Raw genomic sequence first — 26,585 nt, forward strand, 5'->3', positions numbered from 1 at the left:
GCTGGAGGGATAATATAATATCCCATCTGGTCTGGGAATGCCTTTGGATGCCCCAAGATGGAGAGCATGTGTAGGAGACAGTGATGTTTGGTGTACCTGCTTGATAAACAGTGGAACATGGATGGACAGAATGCATTCACCTTTCTATTTCTCCTGCTGACGCCAAACTTTTTACTGATTTGTTTTATTTCATGTATACCAAACAACACATTGTGTAGATATGTGTACTTTTTTTTATTTTTTATGTACAATGCATTAGTATATTGCATGCATCCTGTATACGCTTCAGGCCTTTTTTAATGACTTGTGTTTTGTGGTTTCATTTTCATGTACATAATAAATTGTTTTGGGATTGTGGGTGTTATTTTGTATCATGTTATCTCCTAATTGTAGTTGGAGATGTTTTATTCTTCTTTCTTTTGTTTTGTTTTTCTATAGAACCTGATTTTTGTTCAGATGAATGTTTTAAGACCTTGAAGTAACTGCTTCTCTCTTTTCTACACATTCCCATCTTCGTTATTGCCTGTATTTTTTTCATATTTATTCGATAAATGCATGCAAACAGCCACATGAGACTTTAGACAAGAGCTAAAGAGTGTTTTTACAATTCAAGCTTCAGCAGATATGGTTAGCACATTTGGTAGAAATTGCACACAGCCCCATTGGGGTTATTGCTTTCATGACTTAACACTGAAAATGCCACGATAAAAACCAAAATGTGATTTAAGTTGGATATGACCTAAAAGAACATGAAAAAAAGGAAGAAAAAAGAAGGCTGGAATTGTTTTAGAGAGCCTGAACCTTTGACATCTCCCAGCATCAAAGCCTCGGGCTCCTGTGCCAACATTCACCAAATCTATAATAGATGCTAACTCTTCTTTCATAACAGATTACTATGCATCTGAAACATCAAAGGAATCACTGTCAGTGAGTTTTTCCAATCTGCCATCTCGTCTTGGAACAATAGACATCAGTGACAGATATCTGGGTAACATTCACTGTTCTTGTCAGCGGTTATTGTTAATTCAGAGGCACGCCGAACTCCAGGAGAAGGAACAAGAGAGAGATCCAAACATTCCAACCTGGGAAGTGTGATAAAACACTCGGGTGATGGGGCGGGAGGTTCATCCTTTGGTGAGGTGGAAATAAACTAGGTTAGTTTTCTCACTGGCTGGTAGAATGCACAAGCGTTGACACCTTCCTTTAAACTTCCAAGCTCCGTCAGTTCAAAGGCAGCTTTTCATATGGGACCCATTGCATCTCATGTTCCAGGATCCAGTCCAAAGTAATGACAGCGGCACTGAAGCGAAACCAAATGGCAGAGTATGATGCTCTGCAAAAACACATTACCTTGTGATCAACATGAGGAAATGGAGACCACACACATGCTGGCGGAGATAGCTAGGTCTTTAAATGCTTGTGTTTACAAGTCCAGACTTTCAGCCATGTGTTTTTTTTATTGATGAGCTGACTAGCAATTAGTCGCAGGGCTGGCCTCTTGTACATTTCCTGTACTTGTGGATTTCCACCCCCAGAGTATATATCCGTTGGATATCAGTTTTATATTATTTTATTTTTTATGGAACCTGCTGATATTAAATCGACCATAAAAAGTTCATATATTCAACCAAGTATAAAACCTGACAACATCACAGTTGGAGAGTCCTTCAGAATATTCGTCCTTTGTCCATCTTCCTCCACATACAGCAGCTCATCTGAAAGCATTGGAAAATGTGTCTGTAAGCAGTCTATGTGTCGGCTGAGTATGCTGAAAAGAAGAAATTAAACATGAAAATTTACCATTTAGCAGAGGAGAAAAATCACAAAGTGGAGGGCGAAAGTCATAACTGCTGAAATCCATCCGCATTCAGTGCATACGGCACTACTAAATTTGAAATTAATATGGTCATAATCCGATGACAGGAGCTCCATTGTATCAGTAGCTCTCACTTAACCTGTTCAGTCTACAATCCCACAGAACTCATCACCTTTTCCCAACGCAGCCCAGGGTCAGTGACAGTAGGTCTTTAATTGTGGTTGGAACGAAATGACGGCAGCTCATTATTCATTCGAACAAAGCCTCGCACATCACAACATTCTACATGTCGATAATTTCTGCCACACATTTTTCATCGACGGATGAATCAGATCAGTGCTTAGTGCAGAGCTCTTTCATCCAGAGCAGCACTGTAACCTAATGTGTTATCTCCCTCCGAGTTTTCATTTATGATACCAGATTCACTTGAAACAAATCTGTATCTTTTCTACATCAGTGTGCTCTTGGTAGTACAATTTATGTGTATCAGTTGTAGAGTGTGTTCTCCAACACATTTGTCAGAACACGACGGCACAGTGATCACACTGATTCAGTTGAGAGGAGGATGATATTAGCCACACCTATTCATAAAGTATCCCTTATAATCTTTTATACGTGTTTTCTAGTCATGAAGTTACTAACAGTGAGACGCCACTCCCCCACACAGTGCCATGTGCCACCAACTGCACGGGATGCTGTGCACCATTAATTTACAAAAAACAGAGCCCAGAGACTCATAATCCAATTAAATCAAAGTAGCTCATGGAAATATGTTTTCAGTTAGTGCTCATGGCCGTCTCGTGTTCATACTGTACGATTTCTCTGTTTTTCTGATCTGTCATGCAAAATCTGTTCAAGATTATGTAAAACTGCAAAACATAAAATACACGGTTTACTTGCATCCATCAAGATCATCAGTGAGCTCACTGTGGTTCTGGGTGGCTGTCTCCATCGCCCACTGTTTCTGGGAAACTCCTTCAGTGTTAGAAACCCTCTGTTTTAAAAATGTTTTATGTAATTATAAAGCAAAAAGAACATAAAAATCGAGGTCATAGAGGAAAGTTAATATCCTGACAACTAGAGGCATCCAAAATGCATTTATCTGCAGTAGCACTTCAGACAGGAGGACAAACAGAGTGGATGTGGGATCACAGAGTACTGAGTGCAGTAAAAACACAAATTAAAGTTTTATAGTTGAACTTGCAACCAGAGGACAACCGGAATAAGCTACTTCAGGTTTAGTTGAAGCAGGACAATGTTACGTGGTTCAGCTTTCTGCTCAGATTTCATCAGGTATGCCCGTCATTCCAAGTACAAGTATCTGTGGGAAAGCTTAGGCCTTACACTCTCTTACATTGTTATCATTAGGATTCTATGCAGGAAGAAGACCTACTTATAGTGACTGTTAAAAGTAGTATAAGGTCAATTTTGCATGGAAAAGAGTGCAGCATAGCTTATATTCACAACATGCCCATTCAGCCTACAAATGAAATGAGTGGCACTGGAAAATGAATATGCACTTTGCAAAGAGGCAGAGTAACCACTATCGAGATGGTACTTTCTCTCATTCCAAAGTGTCCAAAGTCTCTTCCACTCCACATCCTTGTCGGCTTCTTTTTTCACGCCTGCAGTCATGTTTTTTCACACAACAGACTTTAAGGTTTGCGCCAAATTAAAATGTAATGCATCCTGCAGTGTACCAAGAGACTATCTTTGCAGAGCACTTCAAATATATGCTGCAGATTTTTTCAAGCAGGTGGAGGCATGGTGCAGCAACAACAATTCAGACCAAAACATGTGTGTTTGATCTTTATTCTGTACCTTAACCACACCCTTGAAATGTATCTGTACCTGCAGTCTGGATGGATGATTGAGTTGACAGCTGTGTATAAAACTCGAGCTAGCTCACTATTTTAGTCTGTGCCACAGTTTTATATTTTTTGAGAACCAAATTTTGGTCAATAGAGAAATGTATTCTGGATCTGACCCTATGTGCCTTCAGTGCACAATGTCTGCTGCCAGCAGGAGTTCTGTATCTATAATGACTTGGGAAACCACTTCATGGAATTCAGCAGGTGCAATAATTACAATGTGCGGCTATATATAACGGCCAGGGAAAGAAATTTTACAGCACTGCAGTAGTACACCATATACAATGTCGTTTCCTCATTATGTTCTAATCTTCACAGACAGCTGAAGAAATTCAAGAGTCCTTTCACAAACTTCAGACAAATACCTTTCTTGCCTCCACAATTACATAAAAAACTTGAGTGAACCCAGTGGATATATCCACCTCCTTCCACACTTTAAAGAATTGGAGTCTTTTCTTTTCAGAATAAAAAAGAAAAAAAGCCGCAGTTCGGAACTGTCAGGTAACATGACAAGGAGAATTGAAGCAATTATAGGCCATCCCCCCCTTGTTAGGTATCTGATGTTATCAGAGTGTGAGGTGATGCCCTTCTATTGTTCGCTTCCTGCTTCCTGAGCCTAGTATCAAAAAGGGCACTACTCATAATTTGTCACATGGAGGATGTCACTGACAGGTCACAGAAGGACGAGCGGGATCATACATCCATCCAATACAACGAGAGAACATCAGCATATTCAGAAGATCAGGTTTAATCCCCTACAAGGAATGAGTTTGGATTCACTGATGAGTTGTTTGCTCTTGTTACATCTCATAAAAGGTCATGCAAATGATCCTTCATGTAATTCAAGTCTCAATTCAATATTAAAATACACACTTTTCAGGCTGTAATAGAAGCTTTACTCTTGGCATGCTAAGTACAACTGAAGTCCCAAAAATGGGGTGAATCAATGGGATGGGAATGAGATATAACAGATAATATTACTTTTACATTCCACGCTCTTATCAGGACAGGCTTACAGTCAATTGTGGACAACCACAGATTTACAGAAAGTGTAATTCCTACAATGCATCAACATTCCAAGAAGCCGAAAATAAGACTTTGCAAAATGTCGGGGACTTAATGTTGAGCTCCGGACACATAGAAAGTATCAGATTCTTGTTTCAGCAAGCATTCTTCTCAATGGCTATAGGCAAAGAGGTATTAGGTTGTGTCTCAAAGCAGTGTGGCTCCTATTGCTATTACACTATTCAATTTCAAAAGCGCCACTGCTACCATATAACTCAACTGTGGAAAGTTTAGAGCAGAAATATCAGAAAGCAATCACAAAGCATTTCCACTATCTGAGGTAAATTCACTGTGACGTTACCGATTGGTTCCTGTACAACTATTTTGAAGTCTCAAGTTTGGCATTAGGTTTGTTGCTGATGGCTGTTATACTATGAGCATGAAGAAACGGTCTGCCTGGTCACAAACCTTCTCGCATTACTGCTAAACAGTACCCTGTGTTTGTGGTGGGGAAGTCACAAGGTAGCCACACACAAGCATGCCTTGCTCCATCATCTATGTTATTCTAAATTAGACCTTGAACTTCTAAAATGAACATGGAAAGGGACTTGAAACTAGTGACTGAGACCATAAACTCATTAGGAAACTGTTTATTGGGGTAATAAATCAAGTGAGAAGTAGAGTAATTTCCACAAGACTCAATACAAATGGACTTATCGGTATATAAGGTATACCTACTTATTTTTCGGTCAGCACTGTATACTTCTAAATCCCCCTTGATGCCTCTGTGATATCACTCAGTAGTTTTCACTTTTTTCCATCCTGTCCAAGAAGGAAGGAATACTTCACTCAAAACGCATTATAATGCCGTTGTCTTGCCTTCAAGCTGAATCCACACATACTTCGGTACAGCTTCTCATTAAGGAGTAAGTATGTACCATAAATGTGTTTACATGCACTTAAATAACCAGGTTACAGTCAACTTTCTCCAATAAGCTTATTTCTTAAAAGAGAGCTTGGTTTCTGTAATTAGTGTAGGGGATTAGGGAAACCTGATTTCCTCAGGCAGATTGCCAATGTATATCTACTTTTTGACCAAAGACTGGAGAGAAAGAAAGTAACATCCTTTAATTCAAAATACCTCGAACCAAAGACCGAATGAAATATCCTGTAGAAGTCTATTTGAGTTTGTTTCTGATCATTTGACTATTTGTTTAATTTCAGCACAATTGCCTGTCTATCTACCTGTCCTTGGATGTTGGTTTTCATACTGGAAAGTGATATGTTCAAAGTTTATTTCATTTTGTTATTACTTTTTATGACTAGAAATTAAAATATGAATAGAATAGCCGACAAAGACGAGGCAAGCCATTGCTGCATGGACTGAATAATTCTATTCATCTCTGTGATTATGTTTTCTGAATATGAATTCAATAATGTAACTCCGCAATCACCTTGTTTCTTTTAACCTTAGCTCACTGATATTTATTTTGGATGCTTATTTCATATCTTACTTAATGAGTTCATGCAATATATAACTTGATTTACTCAGCAGACGAGGCTAAATAAACATGCGTTCACAAGTGCTGTTGTTTCTTAGAATAAAGCAGCCATAATCAAGGCACAGACATGACAAGCAGATGTCTTCAATAACTGGCGATTAGATATCCATGTTTTCAACGTAACAATGTGTGTTAAACACTGGCACTTCTGCAGTACTTGTAATTTTCCCTGTCTCAAATAAGGGCTGATACTGAAAATTATTTTTATTCTCATAATTAGATTATTTTATTGCTCCATAAAATAACTGAAAAGTGTAAAAAAAAAGGCCCATCACAATCAAGAAGACATAAAGTACAAGTCAGAATAAAAGTGTTGTGTTTGTTTTCATTCATTCAGGAATGCTCGTGTCACTGGGGTTGGGGTAGGCTTATCCTCATTTATCTTGCTGGTCCAACAACCCTCCAGTCACAAGCTTGCATCTCTAACCTTAATGCCTGAAATACAATGATGCATGTGTTGGAGTCTGAGCGATAGTAAAGCTCTTTATTCTGCACCTTAACTGCAAACCTTGCTCGTATTGAATGACACAAATGCGATAATCTGCTACATGTTTGGGTATATGCTTAGGAAGATATTCAAATTGATAATGCCATTAAAGGTGCTGTATAAAATGTGGCCTGTACAGGAAACTGGGATCCCAAACCAACAATAGAAAGATTTACCTGGCCTGGCGTACCAAACTTGAAGTGATGACTCCTTAGAGGTATGTAAACACCAAAACTTGATCAGTGTATGTGTTAAGGCTGAATACTTTGTGCTCAGTTATAATAAAGAAAAAATGGGCCATTGCTTCTCTGCTTGGCTGTTTCCATTCAAAAGATAGATGTGGGTTAAGCCCCTGCAGTGGACTGGCTTCCTGTCCAGAGGGGTGTATGGCTAAGCTGCTTCACGCCTCAAAAACAGGAGATAATCTCCTTAGCAATGGGCCCCATCAGCTCAAACAGGGCTTACTTTTAAGACTAAACAGACTGACTAACCACCAGATGAGTGTATCATTGTTCAATTTTGAGGCGCTTTCATCTCATCAAAACATCTCAGTAATATCAGGTGGAGTGATTAGGATGCTTACATATCCCAAAATTAGGCCTCGGGGTAAAACAAGCTGCAGGATGAGACGTGAAAATGTCTCAGAGCAAATCATTAATAGTACACACAGTTCTGTTGAATGTAAGACATCAAAGAATTCATTTGAAAGAAAGCCAAAGGAAGCTGGTTTAACATCGCTGCGTGTGTTCATCGCGTGAACACGGCCATCATACAAACAGGAAAATGAAAACAGTGCAGCCCGGGCCAAACAGACATCCAGCTCAGTAGGTGAGACATTGAAAGTGAAATCCCCACCAGCCTCTGGAAGGAAGTAGCACTTTTAAATGCATTACACAAGCAAAGCTTATAGGGCTTACTCTCCAATTTCAGTTATCCTAATGTTGTGGAATATTTCAAATGCCTCATTACTTGCATTTTGCGAGAAAGGGAGAAGCCTCTCTCTGCTCTATAATGAGCCCTGAAGCTTATTAGACCAGTGTGCTTTGAATTGAAAGGACCAGTGCTCTTTTATTTTCTTCTTCTCTTTATGGCAGAAAGGCTCAGGCCCTAATCAGAAAAACACAGGGCCACATCATTACACTTGACGAAACTAAAGAGGATAATCCTGTAGTCCATTTAAGGTATTTTATAATTTAATTAAGTTACTCTGGCCCTCTAACACTGGCATTCTGTTCGGCACAGACGCCATATGTTTCTCTCAAATGGATGCCCTCAAATGGACACATATATCAAAGAGCTCCCCACCGGAGTGAATGTGTAAAGGGTTGGCCATGCGGAGGCTCCCCATGGTCTGGACCCATGTAGGCAATGTGGCAGCCCTGCTGAGGAGGCTTAACACAGAGTTTCCATTCACTACCTCCTTCGGATTAACTTGTTCATTTGTACCATAACTCTTGGCACCTTTAGAATGATAACTGGCAAACATCGAGTAGAATAAAGCAGAAGAATTTGTATATTTTAAGAAAATAACTATTCTTTAATCCAGTGTGGAACAAATTCCTGAATAAAGAAGTCTTGTTTCCTTGAGCACTCCAACTTGAACAGTTCGTATTAGGATTCATGGCATTAGGACACTAAAAGGGCATCAAACTTTACAACCACTGTACCACGTGCACTGCATAATAATGTATATTACAAGGCCTAAGTGCTGACGCTGAAAATTGAAGTTTGAATGTTACAATCTGAACACACGAGGATTCAAAACAAGGTGTCACATTCCTTGAATGCAAAAGTTGCTCACCTAGTGCTGAAACTGTTTCTCCTACTCCATCTTTGGAGCCCTCCAAGACCAAATGTGAAATGTGTATGTGTGTGGTTCAGGGCTCTTTCTTCTTAGTTATGCAGCTTTTATTTTTAGTAACATTAAGCAAACGTTTTCCTGGGTGCCACGATAACACATGAAACACATCTGACTGTGGAAACCCTGTACTGTTCCAACATGAACAATGAACTGGTTGATTTACTCGATTTAAATGGATTACTGCTTTTATCCAAGAGATACTAGACGGTGTCTTTTTTTTATTTTTGTAGTGAAACTGTATGACAGTGTTATATATTAGTTAAAGAAATTAATTCCTGATTAATATGGGTTATATCAATCATGCAGTCATGAACATTTCAATCTCTGATAAAGAAATGTTTCATCAACTCCAATTTGATTAATTTCAAGTCAGACTCCAAGACGGAGTTCACTTCACTGCAGAGAGATCTATAATTCAATGTGTTTATGGTTTCTATGAGATTCATCTTAGATCAGTTAAAACAGAAAAAGGTTACAGCCTTCTCCTTGAACGGATAAGCACCACTTCGACCATTCTGAACTGTTATATACAGTGTTCTCTCCCTCTCGCCATTATTTTAATAGGAAACTGAGCAGAGACTATAATATATTTATGTCATGGAGTGACACTTCCTGGAGTTGGTCCATTGACAATCAATTAGCGACTATGTGGGTTTGAATAGCTTTTTACCTGAGATATTAATCCAGACTCATTTCAGTTGAAGGCAAGCCATTCCAGCTGTGAATCAGAAAGCGTCCCCATATAAAATCACTGTGGGTGTTGCCATAGTGTTGTAGGAGTTATTCCATTATTAAGCGATTAAAGAGCAGCACCAGACTTAACCCGAATGCTGAACTCGACTTGAAACAAATGAAAGAGGAACACCTTAATAAAAACATAAAAAAAAAGATGACATGTAATATATGCACCAGGACAGATTTAGAATGGGCACCTGCGATTACAGTACAGTATATACACAGGCACATATGTGGTATGTAGGCCTATGTTAGACCACTAGGCTATTGTCAGAGTTTCTGCTTTTGTTTTCGTCTGCTTTGGGGATGTGCACCTGAACTATATTTGGTCACTGCTCAGGATGATACTAAATCTAAGTTTCAGGTACTCTCAGGGGGATGGAATGCAACAACTTGTTTGCAGAGGCAATACTGAATAAAAGTCTACTTCTACTTCTATACACAAGTCTTGTTATGCATTTGTTCCAGATCGTTTTAGTGTAGGTATTTTTAAAATTGTGTCATTTCTACTAGCGAACTATTTATTTCACTTCACCTGCATCTCACTTTCTTCTGAGTCAGGTGATAATCAATGATAATAAACAGGCTGGTTTGATGATGTAGAGCAAAGAGAGGGCTTGTCCTCGTACTCAAAGAAGTGTCCTCTTTTTCAGTGACACATACAAAATGTTCTATTTTGTAACACAATGAAAAGCCAGGTAGATACCTGAACTGTGAGGTCAGGTTATGGGAAGCTCAAGTTCCCAAAGACAGTGAATATTTTTGCACCCAGCCCCTAAATGTTGCCATTGTTCAGGAGAAATGAATTAAGTTTATTCTCCAACACACTGTTTACCTGAACCTGGGGTCATGTTAACTGAATATTTTCTTAATTTACTGAATTCTTTTCAACAATGACAGAAAAAGATGAAGGCCACTTGTCATTTTGACAGATAAACACTTAAGATCTAGTATAAAGTTAAGTTACTTTCCACACTCTAAGTAACACCCACCTGGTTGGTGATGAGTATGTATATTAATTATTAAGTAATTGTCTAGTATTGTCTTTGATCTCACATGCATGAGCTGGTTGTCTAACTTGCTTTAGCGGTCACATCGCTCCATAGCCTAAGATGTCACAGTAGCTGAGGGTCAGAAGTTTCTTTAGAAGTCCAATAATCATGATGTGGTTGATAAACGAGGAAAAAGAGGGATTGATGCAGTGGAGGATGAAGGACAAACTAGTAATACTGATAACATTTATCAGCCAGCGGCAGCTAATGTTGTAGGGGAAGTGGCAGCAAGGAGGTAAAAATCATTCATCTGCTTCATGTGGTGTTGACATGAAATGTGACTGCATGATCCGTGTCTTTGTTCATCTTTTCTTTCCATGCCCTTATACATGCATGATCTGTAAGTTCTTTATTTCAAATCTAATAATAGATTATGACAGAATTTCTATGACCCTGTCTGTCAAAATGACTAAAGAGCTGCACATCCCTGTCTTCTGAGTCAGGAGGGAATCGAGCATTGGGCTTGTTTAATGATACGAAACAGAGGTTTCAGTGTGTTCACTCCGATCCATTCTTTCCACTTTCTGCTACCTCCTACTGTGGATTGGGACCATCCATGAATCTATGTTGAAAATTCATTACGTGCTATGCAATCCTGATACTCCATTATTGTCTGTTCCACAACATTTATCCAAAATGTTCCAGTTTGTGAACCATAGTGGAAGCAGAAGGCAGAACCTAGAATGTAAACCTTGCAGGTCCATAAAAAGCACAAGTTATGTTAAGTTTCCATAGTGCATAATGCCTTAAAACCCCTAAAGACATGTTTCAATTTCATGATAAAAACATCAGATATTAGCTATGTTCTTAACAGTTCTTACAAGCCGGATGTTCTACTGGAATAATGTAATAGAAGGAATTGCCTGCTGGTTTATTACAGGAAATTCCCATGGGGAAATATTTTGGATTTTGATGATTTTAAGGCTACCCATAGGCAAATCAAGTATTTAAGCTTTGCAGAGCCTCCCGGCTGGTACATGTAAACCTGCCATTACTTAACGGTCCAACGTGTATTGGCATTTCTTGTGAAAGTAGCAGTTGACTGTGTTAAGCCTGATGACACACTTTTACCTACAGCTAAAGCATCGAAAGATGTTGAGCCCAACAAAGCGTTTGAGTCCACCTTTCACCAAAAATGATTCTTCTCTCTAAGCTCCGGGAACCCAGACCTCACACGCTGTCACTTTCACTGTTAGGGCTATGTGCCACCAGCTCTCTTTTTTTTTTCAGGGATTTCATAGAACTGTCATGTGTTAAACATGAACCCAAGGAATACTCGACATTGGAGCTGGACAGGAACACAGTCTATTTGTTGGTCAGAGACATGTGGGCAATGTGCAGCTATGCATGTGACCTTGTGACTTTTTCTTCATTTCTTTGTCCTCGAGACAGAAATGTGATTTTTTTTTTCCACCTTCTGCAATCTACCCCCAATACTGGCTGGACAAAGGGCTACTGCATCAGGGAAAGGAAACTTAGGTTTCTTTCTCTGTTGTTGTCTCTGTAACTTTTTCCAAATGATTAATGAAACCAACTTTATACTAGAATCAGTGCCTCCATCGGTGGTGATCCAGTGTTAAAAAGAAAATCTAAGCAAAAACAATATAGGCTATAGGCTTGTCACATAGAGAAAAGGTTGAACTTAGAAGGATTGCATTAGAACAACAACAGCTCTGCAAAAAAGTGCAGCAACATGCTCATGAATGGAACCAACCCCCTTCTTGAAACTAAAGACACTTATTGTATTCATTTATAATGTTGGAGCCAGTATTGAGGTAAACTGATGTGTAATAATACTAAGTAAAATACATCTTATTGACATAAACAGTACACAGAATAAATGATTATAGTAATGTAGTCTATTGGGAATGTGTGACGATCGTCTCGCCTGAGATCAGATTTCCAGTGTGTGGAATATAAGTGACTGAACAGACTTAACTCCTTCCTGACAGATCAACTGCACTTACTCTTAATGTACAACTGTGTGGCCAACAAGCAGCATTTCATGTCAGCACAACAGAGGAGGACGAAGGACACTACCTGATCTACATCAACGAGAATACAGTAGAAAAAGTCAGCATATCAGCATGGACCTGACCTGAACTAACCACAAAGACATCAAGACAACAGCTCTTCTTCCTCTGCAGGCTGAAGCAACACATCATGGACCACGGGATACTTGTGCATATGACAATAAAGAACTTGGACAGTGGATCCACTTCAGATAAATCCTGGATGTGTGTCAGGAGGTGAGGTGAGGAGAGTGTCACATTCCAAGAAGAATAAATTAGCATATGGTGGTTGTGTGTCTACATACAGCAGTTCATTCAAGGAAACTGGCAGGCTGGTCTAATTCTCATTCATGTATATCATCAACTTTGAAGATTAAGTGTGAGATGAGTGTGTGAAAAAATGCATTCCAGAAATGTCATGGAGTCAAACCACAGTTGAAGAAATTAGTGTTTTTATTTCCTCAGCGTTTTCACAATTTTGCTGTAGGATTTTATAAAGTAAAGTACCAGATATGTTTTTTTTTTAGAAATAAATACACAGACAGCTATACGATTACCTGAAAATGTTCACAAATGGTTCTGACGTACACAAAAGCTACAAAAGACAACCAGGTAATACCCTAATCTGTGTCAGGGACCAAATTGCTGGAGAACTAATTTCACCTGTCTCCACTGATTGATATTGACTGAAGGAGTAAGATCAAGATTGGCATCAGTGACAGCGTTTTCCCAGATGAGCTAATGTAGGAGAGGAGTGGGAGTGTTCCTGTATGTAACAGGGCAAAGTGGGCTCATTTAAGTCTGTAGGGAAGTTAAGCCACAGAGTCAACCAGTTTTCTTATCCTATGATGGAGAGAGAGGCCCAGGGAATTAGTTTAATTGTATTGAGGAACACAGACAGAAGAGAGAAGAGGTTCTCTGGTATGACGTTAGAAGACATGGACACAAGGACAGACGAGCCAAAGCAAACACCTCCTTGGCACTGGTGTTTCTGTAGTTGTCATGAACAACAAGCCTCCTTCAGGCTTAGGAGACGTCATACAACATAATACTGATCAATATGTACTGCACAATGTTAAACCAAGAAACCCTCATTTTATTTTTTCTTGTTTTTTTAGTGCTGACCACTCAATATACTTCACACATTTATTACAATTCCTGGGGATGAATTCCGGTCGATGTTGTTTTCTTGGATGTTTTTGTTCTCAAAGAAAAGTGGAATATTAAGTGGAATACTGATTGGAGTTAAGGCAGTTCCTGTTCCCTCTCAGCAAACCGCAATATCTGATGTTTCTTTTAAAATGATGTGCCAGCCACCAGGTTCATGATGAAAAAGGCAGCACAGCTTCTCTAAGAATGAAAATAATATATTGTTTCCTGGGAGGTTTAGTTGCAGTGTTACAAATAATAAGCACAACATATCTGCAGTTGGACTTTCGATATCTCAAACATCACACTTTTTGACAGAGTTAGTGATTAATGTGTTGGCTCAGAAGATTAAGAAAACACATTTAAATAAAAAGAAAATCCAGTTTGCTGCCACAAAAAGAAGCACAACTGTGACAATAAACAGATATAAAAAGACATTTGACAAGAGCTGTGAGAGTTTTCAAAATGTTTTGTAAAGTTTTCAGTAATTCAACTGTAAATCCATTGTCTGTTGAATAATTGGATATTTAATTCTAAGCATATTGGATGTATATTATCAGTCAAAGGTTTACCCTGGGTGCTATAGGCCTTCTGTTTGCAGGTTATTCCCACGATGAACTAAACACATCCTCAGTACCAGACTTGCATCTGAAAGTTCACCATAAAAGCACTTCTTCATAGTTTAGCATCTTTGCTGGAAGCTCACTAAACATCAGATCAGTGGTCAAAGAATGCTCATGAAAATCTGGTTTTGAATCTCCAAGTAAAGACAGAATATTGGGTCCCCCCTTCCAATGGCCTGCTCTGTTTCTCATCGTGAAAAGCCTTACAGCTTGATAGACACCGAGTGAACCGCATGGAGCGAGGCCTGTGTATGCTCGCTGTGCTGAGACTTTGAAGCAGCATGTGGTGAAGGGAGGGGGGGACGTGTTCAGTTGTTGGAGGCCAGCAGAGGTGTGAAAAAGGCAGGGAGCAAAAATAAAATGACAACCAAAAATTATTTTGTCTGCTGGCTGAAGATGTTGACTCGTGCTGTTGACACCTTTGGGGGAAAAGTTATTTCTAGCAACAATTGTAACAATAGAAAGGTTTATTTCTGCTCGGCTGTCACAGCAACGGGAAGCCAGAATGAACTTCTAGCAAGGAAGAGACAATCTGAAAAAAAATACCATGAATTTATTTATTTACTACTATTTACTCTTTACTATATGCTGGAGCTATTTTATCTAATGCAAAACAATATGAAAACACCCGATTTATAGATTTAAATGTGAGGTAAGCCATTGTGAAGAAACCCAATACCATAACAAATACAGAGCGAACAATAACACAGCAAGTCATGTAACTAGGTAGCATACCAGCTCCAGATAGTGATACTCCCAGCCTTCCTGCTACCGTAGCGGACATCACAGCAACATATCTTGGCAAACTAGACAGTAAGCTGAATGTGTATGGGCAAGTAATTTACCTGGCACACAAAACCAGGCTGGAATAACAGCCCTGATCTCGATTTGTTTACACCAGATCCAGGAATATTTTCAACAAGAGGGTACAGTACATACTGAATGGAAAGCTGGGAGGAGATATTGGCTGAATTTCATAAGAAGTGTATTCGATTAGGATCGGTCCTAAGACTGCGAAATGTTCGGTGAACAGCAGCCTTTGTGGCCAAATGTGACAATTACTAGAAAAGGCACATTGAATTAGCCACAATACGCTACTGGTCACCCGTGAATTCAACGTTTCCTTTGCAAGACAACTGTCATATTTTTCTTTTCTCTTCATACATAAACCAGTGGTTCTCAAACTGTGGGTGATTCAGAGTGTTTTAATGCTATCCTGCTGACCTTTGATTGCTTCCTATTTATGTCCCACTAGTATGTTAACTGAAGACGAAGTCACACTGAAGACTTCGCTGTTGCGGTTGTGTTCCATGCATAGAAAATAAGAGAGAAACAGTGTGACTCTTTGCTCATTAAAGAAACTGAAGTGAAGTCCTTAAAGTTGGGATCAGAGTGTAACTACCACTTGATGTCAATTCACAGTCCTTGGCTGTTGTTCTCTACGCTTCCAGTCCTTGGAATACATATGCTGGGCATTACAAAGCACTCTAAGATATTATTTATTTTTGCAGTGTGGCTTAACTTCAGTCGGTCCACTCCCTGTGTGCAGTCACCATGGAAGCAGATGCCCTATATTCCTGAGGGTATCAGCTGACAAGGTCACCGGGCTGATTGATGTTAGTCTCCAGAGTCCTTCTCTGTGTACAGGTTCAACACCAATCTCCATTTCTGAGGTGCTAGAAAAAGGAGTGCGCCTGTGGGGACGAAAGGGACCACTAACACCCCCCATGGACCTCCTGATCTGTCTGTGCCATAGAGGTGGCAGTACTGTACTGTGTTCATTCATTCTTAACTCCAGTGTGTGACATAAATCTCTGTGCCCTCCGGTAAAATCTTCCTACAACATAAAACTCTCACAAAGTTTAACATGTGGCGGAAATTGTATGTTAAAAAAAACTGTATCCATCATGTTGGGTCCTGGCATGTGTGTAATCAGGCCAGAGCAGCATTACACCACTGTTGGGATGGGAACGAGTGCCAGCATGGAAGAAATACTGGGCCATGCTACCTCCCTGCATGTCTGCACCTCTATCCAAATAAAAAGCAGGACCCCCTACGTGAATGCCAGTCTACTTCACTACATGTCATTACACTCATATACAGAGGCCATACAGAAATATAGCACAAAATGCAGTAAAGCAAAGTTTTCACTTGCATTATTAAAAACATGAGTGAGCTGAGAAATATATTTTACAGCAAGCTTTCCCAGTTATATTAGCAGCACATGAGATATATCTTCATTATTATTGATATGTTGATCATTTCTATGCATGTGTCTATGCAATTAGTGAAGAACATTAACTAACAAGCAATTTGCCAGGCCACTCTCACTCCATAAGTCATAAAAAATGCTTTAAACTATGATGCTGTAGATACCCCTCCCAGGTTTTGATGTGCCATTGAACTCGGCTGACGTAGGATAAAGAGCAGTAAGGTCTACATGTGGTGGAAGTTAAGCTGGACGGAGGATCAAACAAATACAGAACCTTCATCCAAGAGATCAGATCAAAAGTTAACACTGAATTTGAACTCAAACCACAATATTTCACAAACTTAACCAAACTGTGGCCTCTTAAACTCATAAAATATGAAATGTTTCACAGACAGAAAGTGTGAAAGGACGTTGCATATCAACTGTGCTTACCATGCACATGCAAAAGTGTCTTATCCACAGTGTCATGGTTTGAATCGTAGGGCAACTGACCAAGCTGCTGTTGTTGACGAGTTAAGAAGAAGAATATGTTGAACATATGGTGTAGACTGTCAGCGTCATGCCCACACGACAAACAAGCTCCCCTCTACCTCTGCCTTCTGCAGATGAAAACTAATAGTACCTCACTGTGTCCCCTCTGAGAGCCATGGCATTAGCTCACTCCCCCTGACTGAGTAATCAGCTGGTACATGTCAGTGACCCCAGCAACATAAAGCAACCCTCAGAGAGTTGTTGTCTGGTTTAGAACAACACGAAAACAAAAGTCATGAATTTTCAAGACAACTTTCTCAAAACTTTGGTGGAAATCCAATATACTGCTGGAGATGACATGTAGGAAGATTCCCTGCACTGGTAAAATTCACATCTCGGGACATATGGTCACCTGAGCAGGTGCACCACAGACAAACAGCGCTCAATACGCCTTAAACATCTGGGTAAAGTCAGTTGTGAAGACATAGCTGTAAGTTATGTTATATATTGGTAAGATTTCTTTAATAATTTGGACTCTATTATTTATTGAATACTATCAAAACAGAGTTTCATGTGAATTATTTTTCTGTGGCAGCTTAAAAATGCCATGAAGGGAAGAACCTTCACTTTGTGTCATTTTTAAACGATTAATCAATTTCTTGAAATTCAAATTCCTACTTGGCATGGAGAGTTGTGGCATGAGCTGGCCTGTGGTTTGCTGCCCTTGTACCGCTGACAGACAATCCCGCAGCTGTAAGTGCAGGTGCAAAATAACACAAAGCACCATCACCGGTGTTTTGCTGGTATATCAAAGCCCGGCTTCACCCGTGGTGAGGGTCTTTTAGTTTCAAGTGGGAGCTCTCAGCGTCCACATGGTTAGGTTATTCAAGGTCAGGAAGAAGGACAGATAACATCCATGGGAAAGAATAATCGGGGATGTACTTCCTTGCCTGTGTGAGAATATGCTTGTCTTTTGTTTGATTAAAACCATTTGCCCGATGCTTCGCAACATCACTTAATGAGATATCATAAATTATACAGTGTGAAAAATACTCAAAGAATCTTTTTTTTCTCATAAATGGTGCAACCTGCATCCACTATAGGGGCCGTCAACCTGAGTGAATTATTTTTGTGATTCTACGTGAGGTTTCTGATTCAGCTACTTCAGTTTAAGTTTTAATCACATGCCAATTTAGTCCAGCTGCATGATGTTAAACCTTGAATGCAGACTCCGGCCGGTTGCTGCTAATTGTTTTTGGAGCCTGACTCATGAAAGAAATGTGTTTCATCATCAGAAATAACAAAAGTCTCTGTGCTGACAGTTGATTCAGTACGTCTTTTTTGATGAAACAAAGCCAGGACATTTTTCATCGTACTGTGTCCTGAATCAATATCTATCAGCAATCTGAAATTAAATCGAGATTGAATCCCAGTTTCATCACCAGGTCTAATGCTAGAAATCCATCTAATCACACCATCCTAAAACCGAGGAGGGGAGATTTATTTGATTTGACCGAAGACGGGTCAAATCCAGACAAGAACGACTTGGGTTTTCAATTCTCCACCTGTAAAAGTGAACATCCACATTGCAAAAAAAAACAACAACACTGTTCCAACACTCATCTTGTTTGACACCTTCTGATATTTGTTGTGGCTGAATACAATCACTGACAGGGCTGGGAAGGTCTTACCTTGAACAATGAGATGCACTCTCGTGGATTTTGGTTTCTTGTTTGTGAGGATTGAGCAGACATAGGGCCCTTCGTCATGGACGTCAACATTTTGGATCTTGATGCTGTACTCTGTGACTGCTGTGTTTTCCATCAGGATGACACGAGGGTCCAGAGACCACTTCTCACTTCCTGCAAATAGAATGGTGGTGCGATTGAGCCACGCCACTCGAGATACTTTGTTGTCCACATTGCATCTGGAAGGGGAAAAAGACAGAGAACACAACAACACATTAAAGTCTTAGACATCTAACAAAAGCACCACTCACTCACTCACTCATTTAAAAATAGCTGTAGTTTGACGTCCAGCTATGAGGTGCTATGAAAGGTAAAAGCTGTCTTTATAAGGTACCATTGTGATTGCTGGTTGTGGGATTGTGAGAGTGCACTGTAAAAACGCCTACTTCCATTGTTTGGCATAAAAATGAAATACAAGTTGTTAAGACGTAGGATCTGCAGCTGTGGCTCATTACTAAGAACGTTTTGAGAAGTTCTTTACTTTTGGAATGGAGGAAAAAAACAACTTTCAATCCTGGTCTGCATCAAACACAATTTTGTACAATATAAAATATCATCATCAGTGATTACCATATCATTTGATCACAAGGGCGTCGGTTTAAAGTCAGGGCAACTTGTCAGGCTGCAACTTTTATGAGTTAACTGAACTATTTTTTGCCTTAGTCATCATCAAATTATGAAGATTAAAACTTAAAACTTACTGGCATGCACTGTAGATGGGTGTGCATTCTTTAATAAGCCTAGCTCTATCTATCTAGGAGTCATGTTCTTGTGTCCACCTAATGAATGCGAGTCCAAACATTCACTCTCTTTTAGCTGGACTCAACTCCTGAGGGAAATATCTGGCTCTTTTGCTGATAAATGCTCCACCAGCAAGGCTCCACCTGTGTGTGTCAGCTGTTTTGTGCCGAGCAGGTAGTGTACATTGGCTTTTCAGTGCAGCCAACCAACAATGACGCCGCGGAGAACAGTGAGAGTGTAAGAAGAACATAAAACCAAATCAAGGTGGAGAGAGAAGATGCAACCTTTGGAGCACTCCTTGAAAAGTTGTCAGCAGACAAATTCATCACTGACTCGTACAAGCAAAGTGATGACACACGCCTCACCCTCTGCATCACATTAGTCAAGACATGAGGTCTTTTTAATTAGTATTTAGTTTACAAGCAGTACACATAACTTAATATCAGAATATGACATGCAGTAGCACAGATAACATGAATGCTGACGCCACCTCTGATCCCAGGAAGATCAAAAGGCGAACAGGTAAAAAAAAAACAAGAACAAACAAAAAAAAACATCCTGACATTCTGCTGCGCTTCATGCTCCATCAAAAGGACACAGTATGCAGGGCGGAATATGTTTACCCAAAACATGAATTTTCTCTGTTTCTGCAAGTGCAACTCTGTTGTTGATCACACTCTTTATATCATACCAACTCATTTAATCAACAGTACATTAACACCTTCAGATGCAATTTGAGATGTGCACGAGCTTGTATGGACATGATTCCCACATCTAGAAGGAAACCAGATATCAAAACAAAACCCAACATGCTACTGTAGGAATGTATTTGCACATTAATTTCAACCAATTAGTCTGTTTTCCATTTGGTGTCCACCTGACACAGGTGATATCACACAGGTACTGTGTACCTTAGAACTTGTACTGATCTAATTCATACAGTCAGGTTAAAACAACATCAGCATTGACTTGTATTTGCATTATTTCTGCAAGGGAGAACAGAATATAAATATGGCATGAAACATAAGTCCAGGTTCAGAATGCAGAATGGGTATTTACACCACTTTAAACCAACATTTATTGATAACATCAATGAAAGAATGGGGAGACATTTCATCTTTATGTGGCAGTTAATTTTGTTGTTTTTATTAATGGATGTTATAAATTTGGCACGAGTTTCCACAAGCTGGGAAAAAATTCAGTGCAAAAAAAAATAAATAAAAAAAAGTATCAGCGTCTGGCTTATTAGTCTGCAGGTTTCAGCACGAGTTACCACAGTCCATACATATGTAGCACATCAACCAGAGGGCTTCACACACACACACTGTGTTTTTTTAACCCCAGAGTCACACACACGGCATTCACAATAAACAGAGCAGGACGAGAAATTTCAGGTTCACAGATTAACACATGCCAGCCAAAACTAATGTGTGCAGTCTTTGTTTGGTGCTGAATGCAAGAGATATGACGCTGTGAGGGGAATTTGAAGAAATGAGGCTGTAAATACAAAGAGACAACCAACACTCATCCCATCAGCAACCGGAATGACAAACGAAAGGTAAAGGGAGTTTGAATATAGAGAGGAGACCATGCGAATCAAACAGGAGACGCTGTAATTCAGTTAATTGGAGTAGGATTAGTAGAATACAATCCAAATACGGGAGTACATTAAAAGTGTCAGTTATAATAATATCATTAAACTTAGGACAATCACTGTTCATTATGTTGTACTCTGTGTTTTCATTAGTTCCCAGTTGTGCCTGTGCAGTGTCTGTCATGTAACTAAAGTAGGACACACAGAGAAAGGTGTCCATGTTAACATTTGATGTTCATCATCCTGGAATAATAAAAGTTTGTCTTTGACACAAACATCACGGGATTATCAGTGAATTTAGATGAAGAGATAGACATGAAAGAGAAGACAATACACATCAGAAAATCCTGCAAGACAAGAACGGGTCTTTGAAGAGCTTCATTATGTGCTGAACTCACACTATCAAGCTGCAGCACTTTGACTAGCACACAGGACGGGACAAAGCATTTATTTAGAAAGGGAACAGTGTGTTTTCTTCGTATTTGCCTTTGGAGAGGTTCACTCTCCACAGAGCAAGTCTCCTAAAGTTACCATTAACATAAAGAGGATTATTTATATCTGCAAAGCCTGGAAGGAAATGAAAACTTTTGGTCAAAGCTCCCAAAAGTAGGTTAGCACAAACATGTCTTTTTGAGGAGCCCTAATGGTCTATAAGTGGGGAAATAAAACATTAAAGGTCTAAAGGTCAGTAATGGCCATTAAACTGTAGTCTTAAGTTAAGCCTGGGAAATATGCACACTTTACATGGAATAAATAGAGCTTTATTTAAAAAGGTATAATGCCAATCAAAGCTAAGGCTGGTGAAGTCTCTTTTCATTTTTGAGGTTATTTACTTTCTTTTTATTTAGGTTAGTCGTACTGAAAATAAGGCCTACATGCCCGTCATTAGATGCACATATAAACTAGTTTACATAATCAAATGTGTAGATTTGGGAATAAGTGTATGTTGGGGTGCTATTGAATTGTTCCTACCAACATTTCAAGCATCTGAAACAATCTTGTCATGTTAACATATGACTGTAAAGTCAAAGTTGAACTCTACTTGCAGATATCTGCTGTGAAATGTGTAGGCAAGGGACCAAGATTTTGGCATTGGACACTCTGAACTCATCGGCTATCAATTGCTGACAATTTTAAGCTTTTTATTACTTATTTTTAGAGTTCTCTACATTCCTGTGCAGACATCTGTCCATAGAAATTAGCAGAAACGTGTCTTTCTCGTCATTCTCACGTATCAAGTTGCTTATTGGACTGCAAAGGAAGTCTTGGCCTGGATATCTGTTATCTATTTTCTGGATATCAGCTGGCCACAACAGAAACCTTGAAATATTGGCCATTGCCCCCAGAGGCTAAATCCTGGTCAGACGATAGCAAATGGATTACGAGATTGATGCAAAAAGTGGAATATTTTCATGTAGAGTGTAAAAGCAAGGATGGGGAGGGGGATAACCTTACCCGATGATCTGCAGTTAAAAATAATTTCAGCTCGATTACAGCCAGTGAGGCTCTGACTAATCTGTAATGAGTGCTCACATTTTAACATTAACCGGTATTATTATTTGAGATTGTGGTGTTGATAACCAACCCATGAACTGCGATCGACTTGAACTTTGTGGGGTTTCAAGATGATTAAGCAAGGAAATTAAATAATATAACTGAAAGTTAATTTGACCATTTTCACCAATCAGAATGGCCCCCTGGAGCAGGGTTGAGATTGCATTCATTATGTTAGTCACTAATTAGAAGTGAACATTTCCTGTTGCGCTTGTTTCACATTAAAAGATCTGTCTAGGGGATCACACTGAAACTTCTATTGTGAAGCAGCCACAGGAAATTTGTTGGATTTGTCACCAAAGGTTGTCGTGTCAGCGAGCATCACTTCTGTTTTCTGCCAAAACTTTGTCTCTTCTCTTTTTTGCCGGATCAGTTTTCAGTTTTTCCAGGGAGGAATGAAGCAACAATGCTCTAGTTAGTTGAAGTGCGCGTGACAGACTCATCGTCAGTTCGTGAGCAGCAGCACAACTCCAACTATGTCATCTTTTTTGGATGGTTGGATTCTGTTATCACACAGCCTGATCGCGGTGTCTCATGGCATCGCATGCTGCGAGTGGCCCGGTCTTGTTGTTGACCCGTTGATCTTGAATTTTTTTATTTGTCAGTCTTTCACATTCGAACGTGTTTCTCCTTCACTGAATCGTGGAGGAGATGAGGGTGTTTCATGTCATGCTGTGAAAATTCAAAACAGTCATGTTCATGGTCAAAGGTACTACAGTTATATATATATTATATTATTTATATGCTAATTGGCCACAGCATGCCGATGGGATTTGCTTTTCTGAATGCTATGCACCATTTAAGAAACGTCCTGCTAAGAGCAGCTTTACGAGCACAATGACGCAGACAGATGGAACTAAAGAATCCCGGGTGAATGAAAGGAAACGTTTTAAAATAGACTTGTGTAGCACACTACTTAGTTCTTACATTATAAATGTGCTTTCTTGTATTTATTTAGAAATTGTCTCATGCACAGAAGTTAAATTCAATACAAACAATTATATTTTATACATCCTGCTTTGAGCAAAGTCATGAACAGATTCTGAATCTAAACAACATGGTGTGAGGAGATTGGGTGTGAAGTATGTGCACCATCGCTGATGCTGGGAATTCAACAATGTCCTTGCACAGGACATTACTACATTATGACATATGCAGAAACCAATGTGTTCATTTTGGAGAGAAATGCTCCAGTAGCAAATCCTGGAAACAAACAGATAAAAATATGAAGTTGATATTAAGGCTAGCACAACATACTTGAAAACTCCTGCACTCACTGAAAAAGCTGGAAAAAAAACTCAAGTATTTCCTCAGTATATAAATAAAATAGGTCATATAAAGGGTTATCTTCCACTCCTGCTATTTCCCTGGCAGGTGCTGCGGTGGTACTGTAGCATTTAGTTGAACGCATGCCAAGAGAAGCCACAAAAGAGAAAAGGCTGCAGGTGAAGGTGCAACAGGAGGAATTTCTTTATTATTCATTTTATTAGTCTTCTTCTGTAGTTACTCTGTAAACATGTGAGGAGAAGTTTTGTTTTGAGTCCTCTCTGTGTTCAGCATTGTCCTGCTTCATATTCATAATGGTACGCATTGTGACACTGGGAGCTGTTATGACTCTGCTGGCTACCGAGACGCTCCTGTGGAGCTACCAGAGGTTAAATGTTCAAGGACAGCTTGTCAGTAGCTACTGTGGAAAGAAGAGCATTACTAATCCATAGGTTTTTTTCCTGTGGAAAACTATTATTCCCAGCTGATACTGCGGTTCAACCCACTGACCTTCCAGAGTGTTTTCGACCTCTGAAGGGGAAAATGACCCACTTACCTGCAGGGATATTTCTTTATCCAGGTAGATTCAATGTGATTTTGTCAAAGTTTGGATAAGTCTCCTGTCAACCCCGACAATGGTGCTTGTTATTGGTGCCGAAAAATAAAAAAGATTCAACAGCAATGTAACTTTCCAACAGTTTGCAACATGTCTCTTCCTTTCTACTATGCAGAAATACAGAAATTGTTCACAGCAAGGTCTGCAGGTCACACTGAGTAACCATTTGAAGACTTCAGAAACAATAAAGAAACACTGCTGTCAGAGTTCCATTGAATTAGGGTGACAGCAAGCATTTCTGCGGAAGACAACTTCAGAGTGGGAGCTCTGGATGGATTTACTGTTTATTTTCTGTGGGGAACGTGCAGCGGCCCAACACACTTCACACTCCTGAGTCTATTTAGTTGTTTAAATATAAAGAAAGTATAGATTCTGCCACATCCAGATATTTGCTACAATAGCAGCACAGTTCAACAGGGATACAGAGAGAAATCAATCACAGGAAGGGAAGAGATACTGACTTTGCTACTGACAGGAGACTCAGTAGACCAAAAAGTAGTGCAGATACAATGTCTGGCTGGAAACATGGTTTATCCACAAAATATCAAAAGTCTTCACAGTCTTAATAATCGTTTGACTGATTATACCTTTATGGAAGGTATGTAGGTCATAGTTTTGACCAGGTTTTGCCCAACGAAGACACCTTGCTGACAAGCTGGCACATTAGGTCTCAGACATTAACAGCAGAGAGCTTTCAAATGGGCTGCACGTGTGAGATCCAATACTTGGAGAGAGGCCAACAATGGATGGCACTGTCAAAACTGTCCTGCCGTCAGCTGACAGTATACGTTTCTCAAATGCACTTCATGCCAGCATGGTTTATGCTGTAATGACACTCAACTGCGTGAGTGTGGCAAGATAAAGTTGTAGCTGATTAAAGGATTGTTTCAGTGCTCTGGAGATGGTAGTACTGTTTAGTCGAGAACAATGGTCTGACCAAAAACATCTGAAAACCTTTTGAATGGATTGCTGTGGAAATTTGTCCAGACATCCATGGTCCTCAGATTATGAATACACTTGACTTTGGTTTTCCACCATGAGGTTGACCTTTTTGACTTTTAGACAAATGTCTCAACAACTATTGGATGGGCTGACGTGGAATCTGGTGAAGATATCCATGCTGCCTAGACAATGATAATGATATTGTGATCCTGACTTTTCTCTGGTGTTATTATCAGGTCAGAATACGTTCAAAACACTTTGGTTTATGAACAACTACCTGCGAACCTAATGACGTTCCCATCAGTCTCAGCTGCTACTTTGTGTTTAGCGCTAATTAACAAATGTTATTGTGCTACAATACTAAAGAGGATGAACAAGATAAACACGGTAGCTGCTAATCATTACATTGTCATTCTGAGCATGTTAGCATGCTGGAGTTAACATTGAGCCCAAGGCACCAGCACGGTGCACGAGTACAGCTTCACAGGATCTCTGGGGTGGCTGTAGACTCTTACTCCTGTGTGTAAATATCAGAGTCTCACTTAGAGTAACAAAGTCAGAATGGTGATATACTATTTGATACCAGGTAACAAGTAAAGTAAAGTATAATAATTTGTTGTTTTTGATACAGTGCACCCGTCAGGGTCAGGCAGTCTTGCCTTTGGATGACGTGAATGTTGATTATTCACACTTTGATTTATTCAGTTCCAAAGACCGAATCCTCAGGCTTCTTCATCAGTGCGACTTGTTAAAGCTAATTAACCAATTTAACTGTTAAAATAGGAACCTTTTCACAGTTTCACAGAAATGTGTCTTCTCCGAGCACTGGATGCTGTTTTTTCACCTCCAGCTTGTAGACTAACACTCTGCTTCAGCATCATCCTACACCCGTATTTCTCTATGCAAAATTGCTTCAAACTATAGCTATTGCATTTGAACAATACACTGTGCAGGTGGATTTCATAAACTCTGGGTGAAAGGAAAAATACTTTCTAAATTTGATGTGTTTAGCAAAGCCTCAACAGCAACGGCTTGAGCTAAAATATATGTTCCAAATAAAGTAAACAGACGTGGGACTCTACTCATAGGTGATATGTATTAATCTACTGTGGTGACTATTTATTCAGGGCCCTCTCCCTCAAATCTAAACTAGCCCGTCCCTCAGCGTGCACTCAGATCCTCTCCTGTTTGCTTCTGTCCACCGAAAAATGTTATTTGTTGGTTAGATTTGAACTTATTCTGTTGCACATTCATACTGCATGACGCCT

The 26,585-nt window shown here is 39.5% G+C and overlaps 1 protein-coding gene across 3 annotated transcripts in view; it reads right to left on the reverse strand.

The window, feature by feature from the left end:
* opcml (opioid binding protein/cell adhesion molecule-like) overlaps nucleotides 1-26,585 on the reverse strand; it is a 232,935-nt gene that overhangs the window by 47,396 nt on the left and 158,954 nt on the right. For all 3 annotated transcript variants that reach the window (XM_019267867.2, XM_027273815.1, XM_010745483.3), the window contains one exon: nucleotides 18,548-18,783. In XM_019267867.2, the coding sequence (XP_019123412.1) occupies nucleotides 18,548-18,783 (236 nt within the window). The remainder of the gene's footprint in view (nucleotides 1-18,547; nucleotides 18,784-26,585) is intronic.

This window comes from Larimichthys crocea, chromosome XXII (genome assembly GCF_000972845.2).
Source record: "Larimichthys crocea isolate SSNF chromosome XXII, L_crocea_2.0, whole genome shotgun sequence".
NCBI classification, from domain to species: Eukaryota; Metazoa; Chordata; class Actinopteri; family Sciaenidae; genus Larimichthys; species Larimichthys crocea.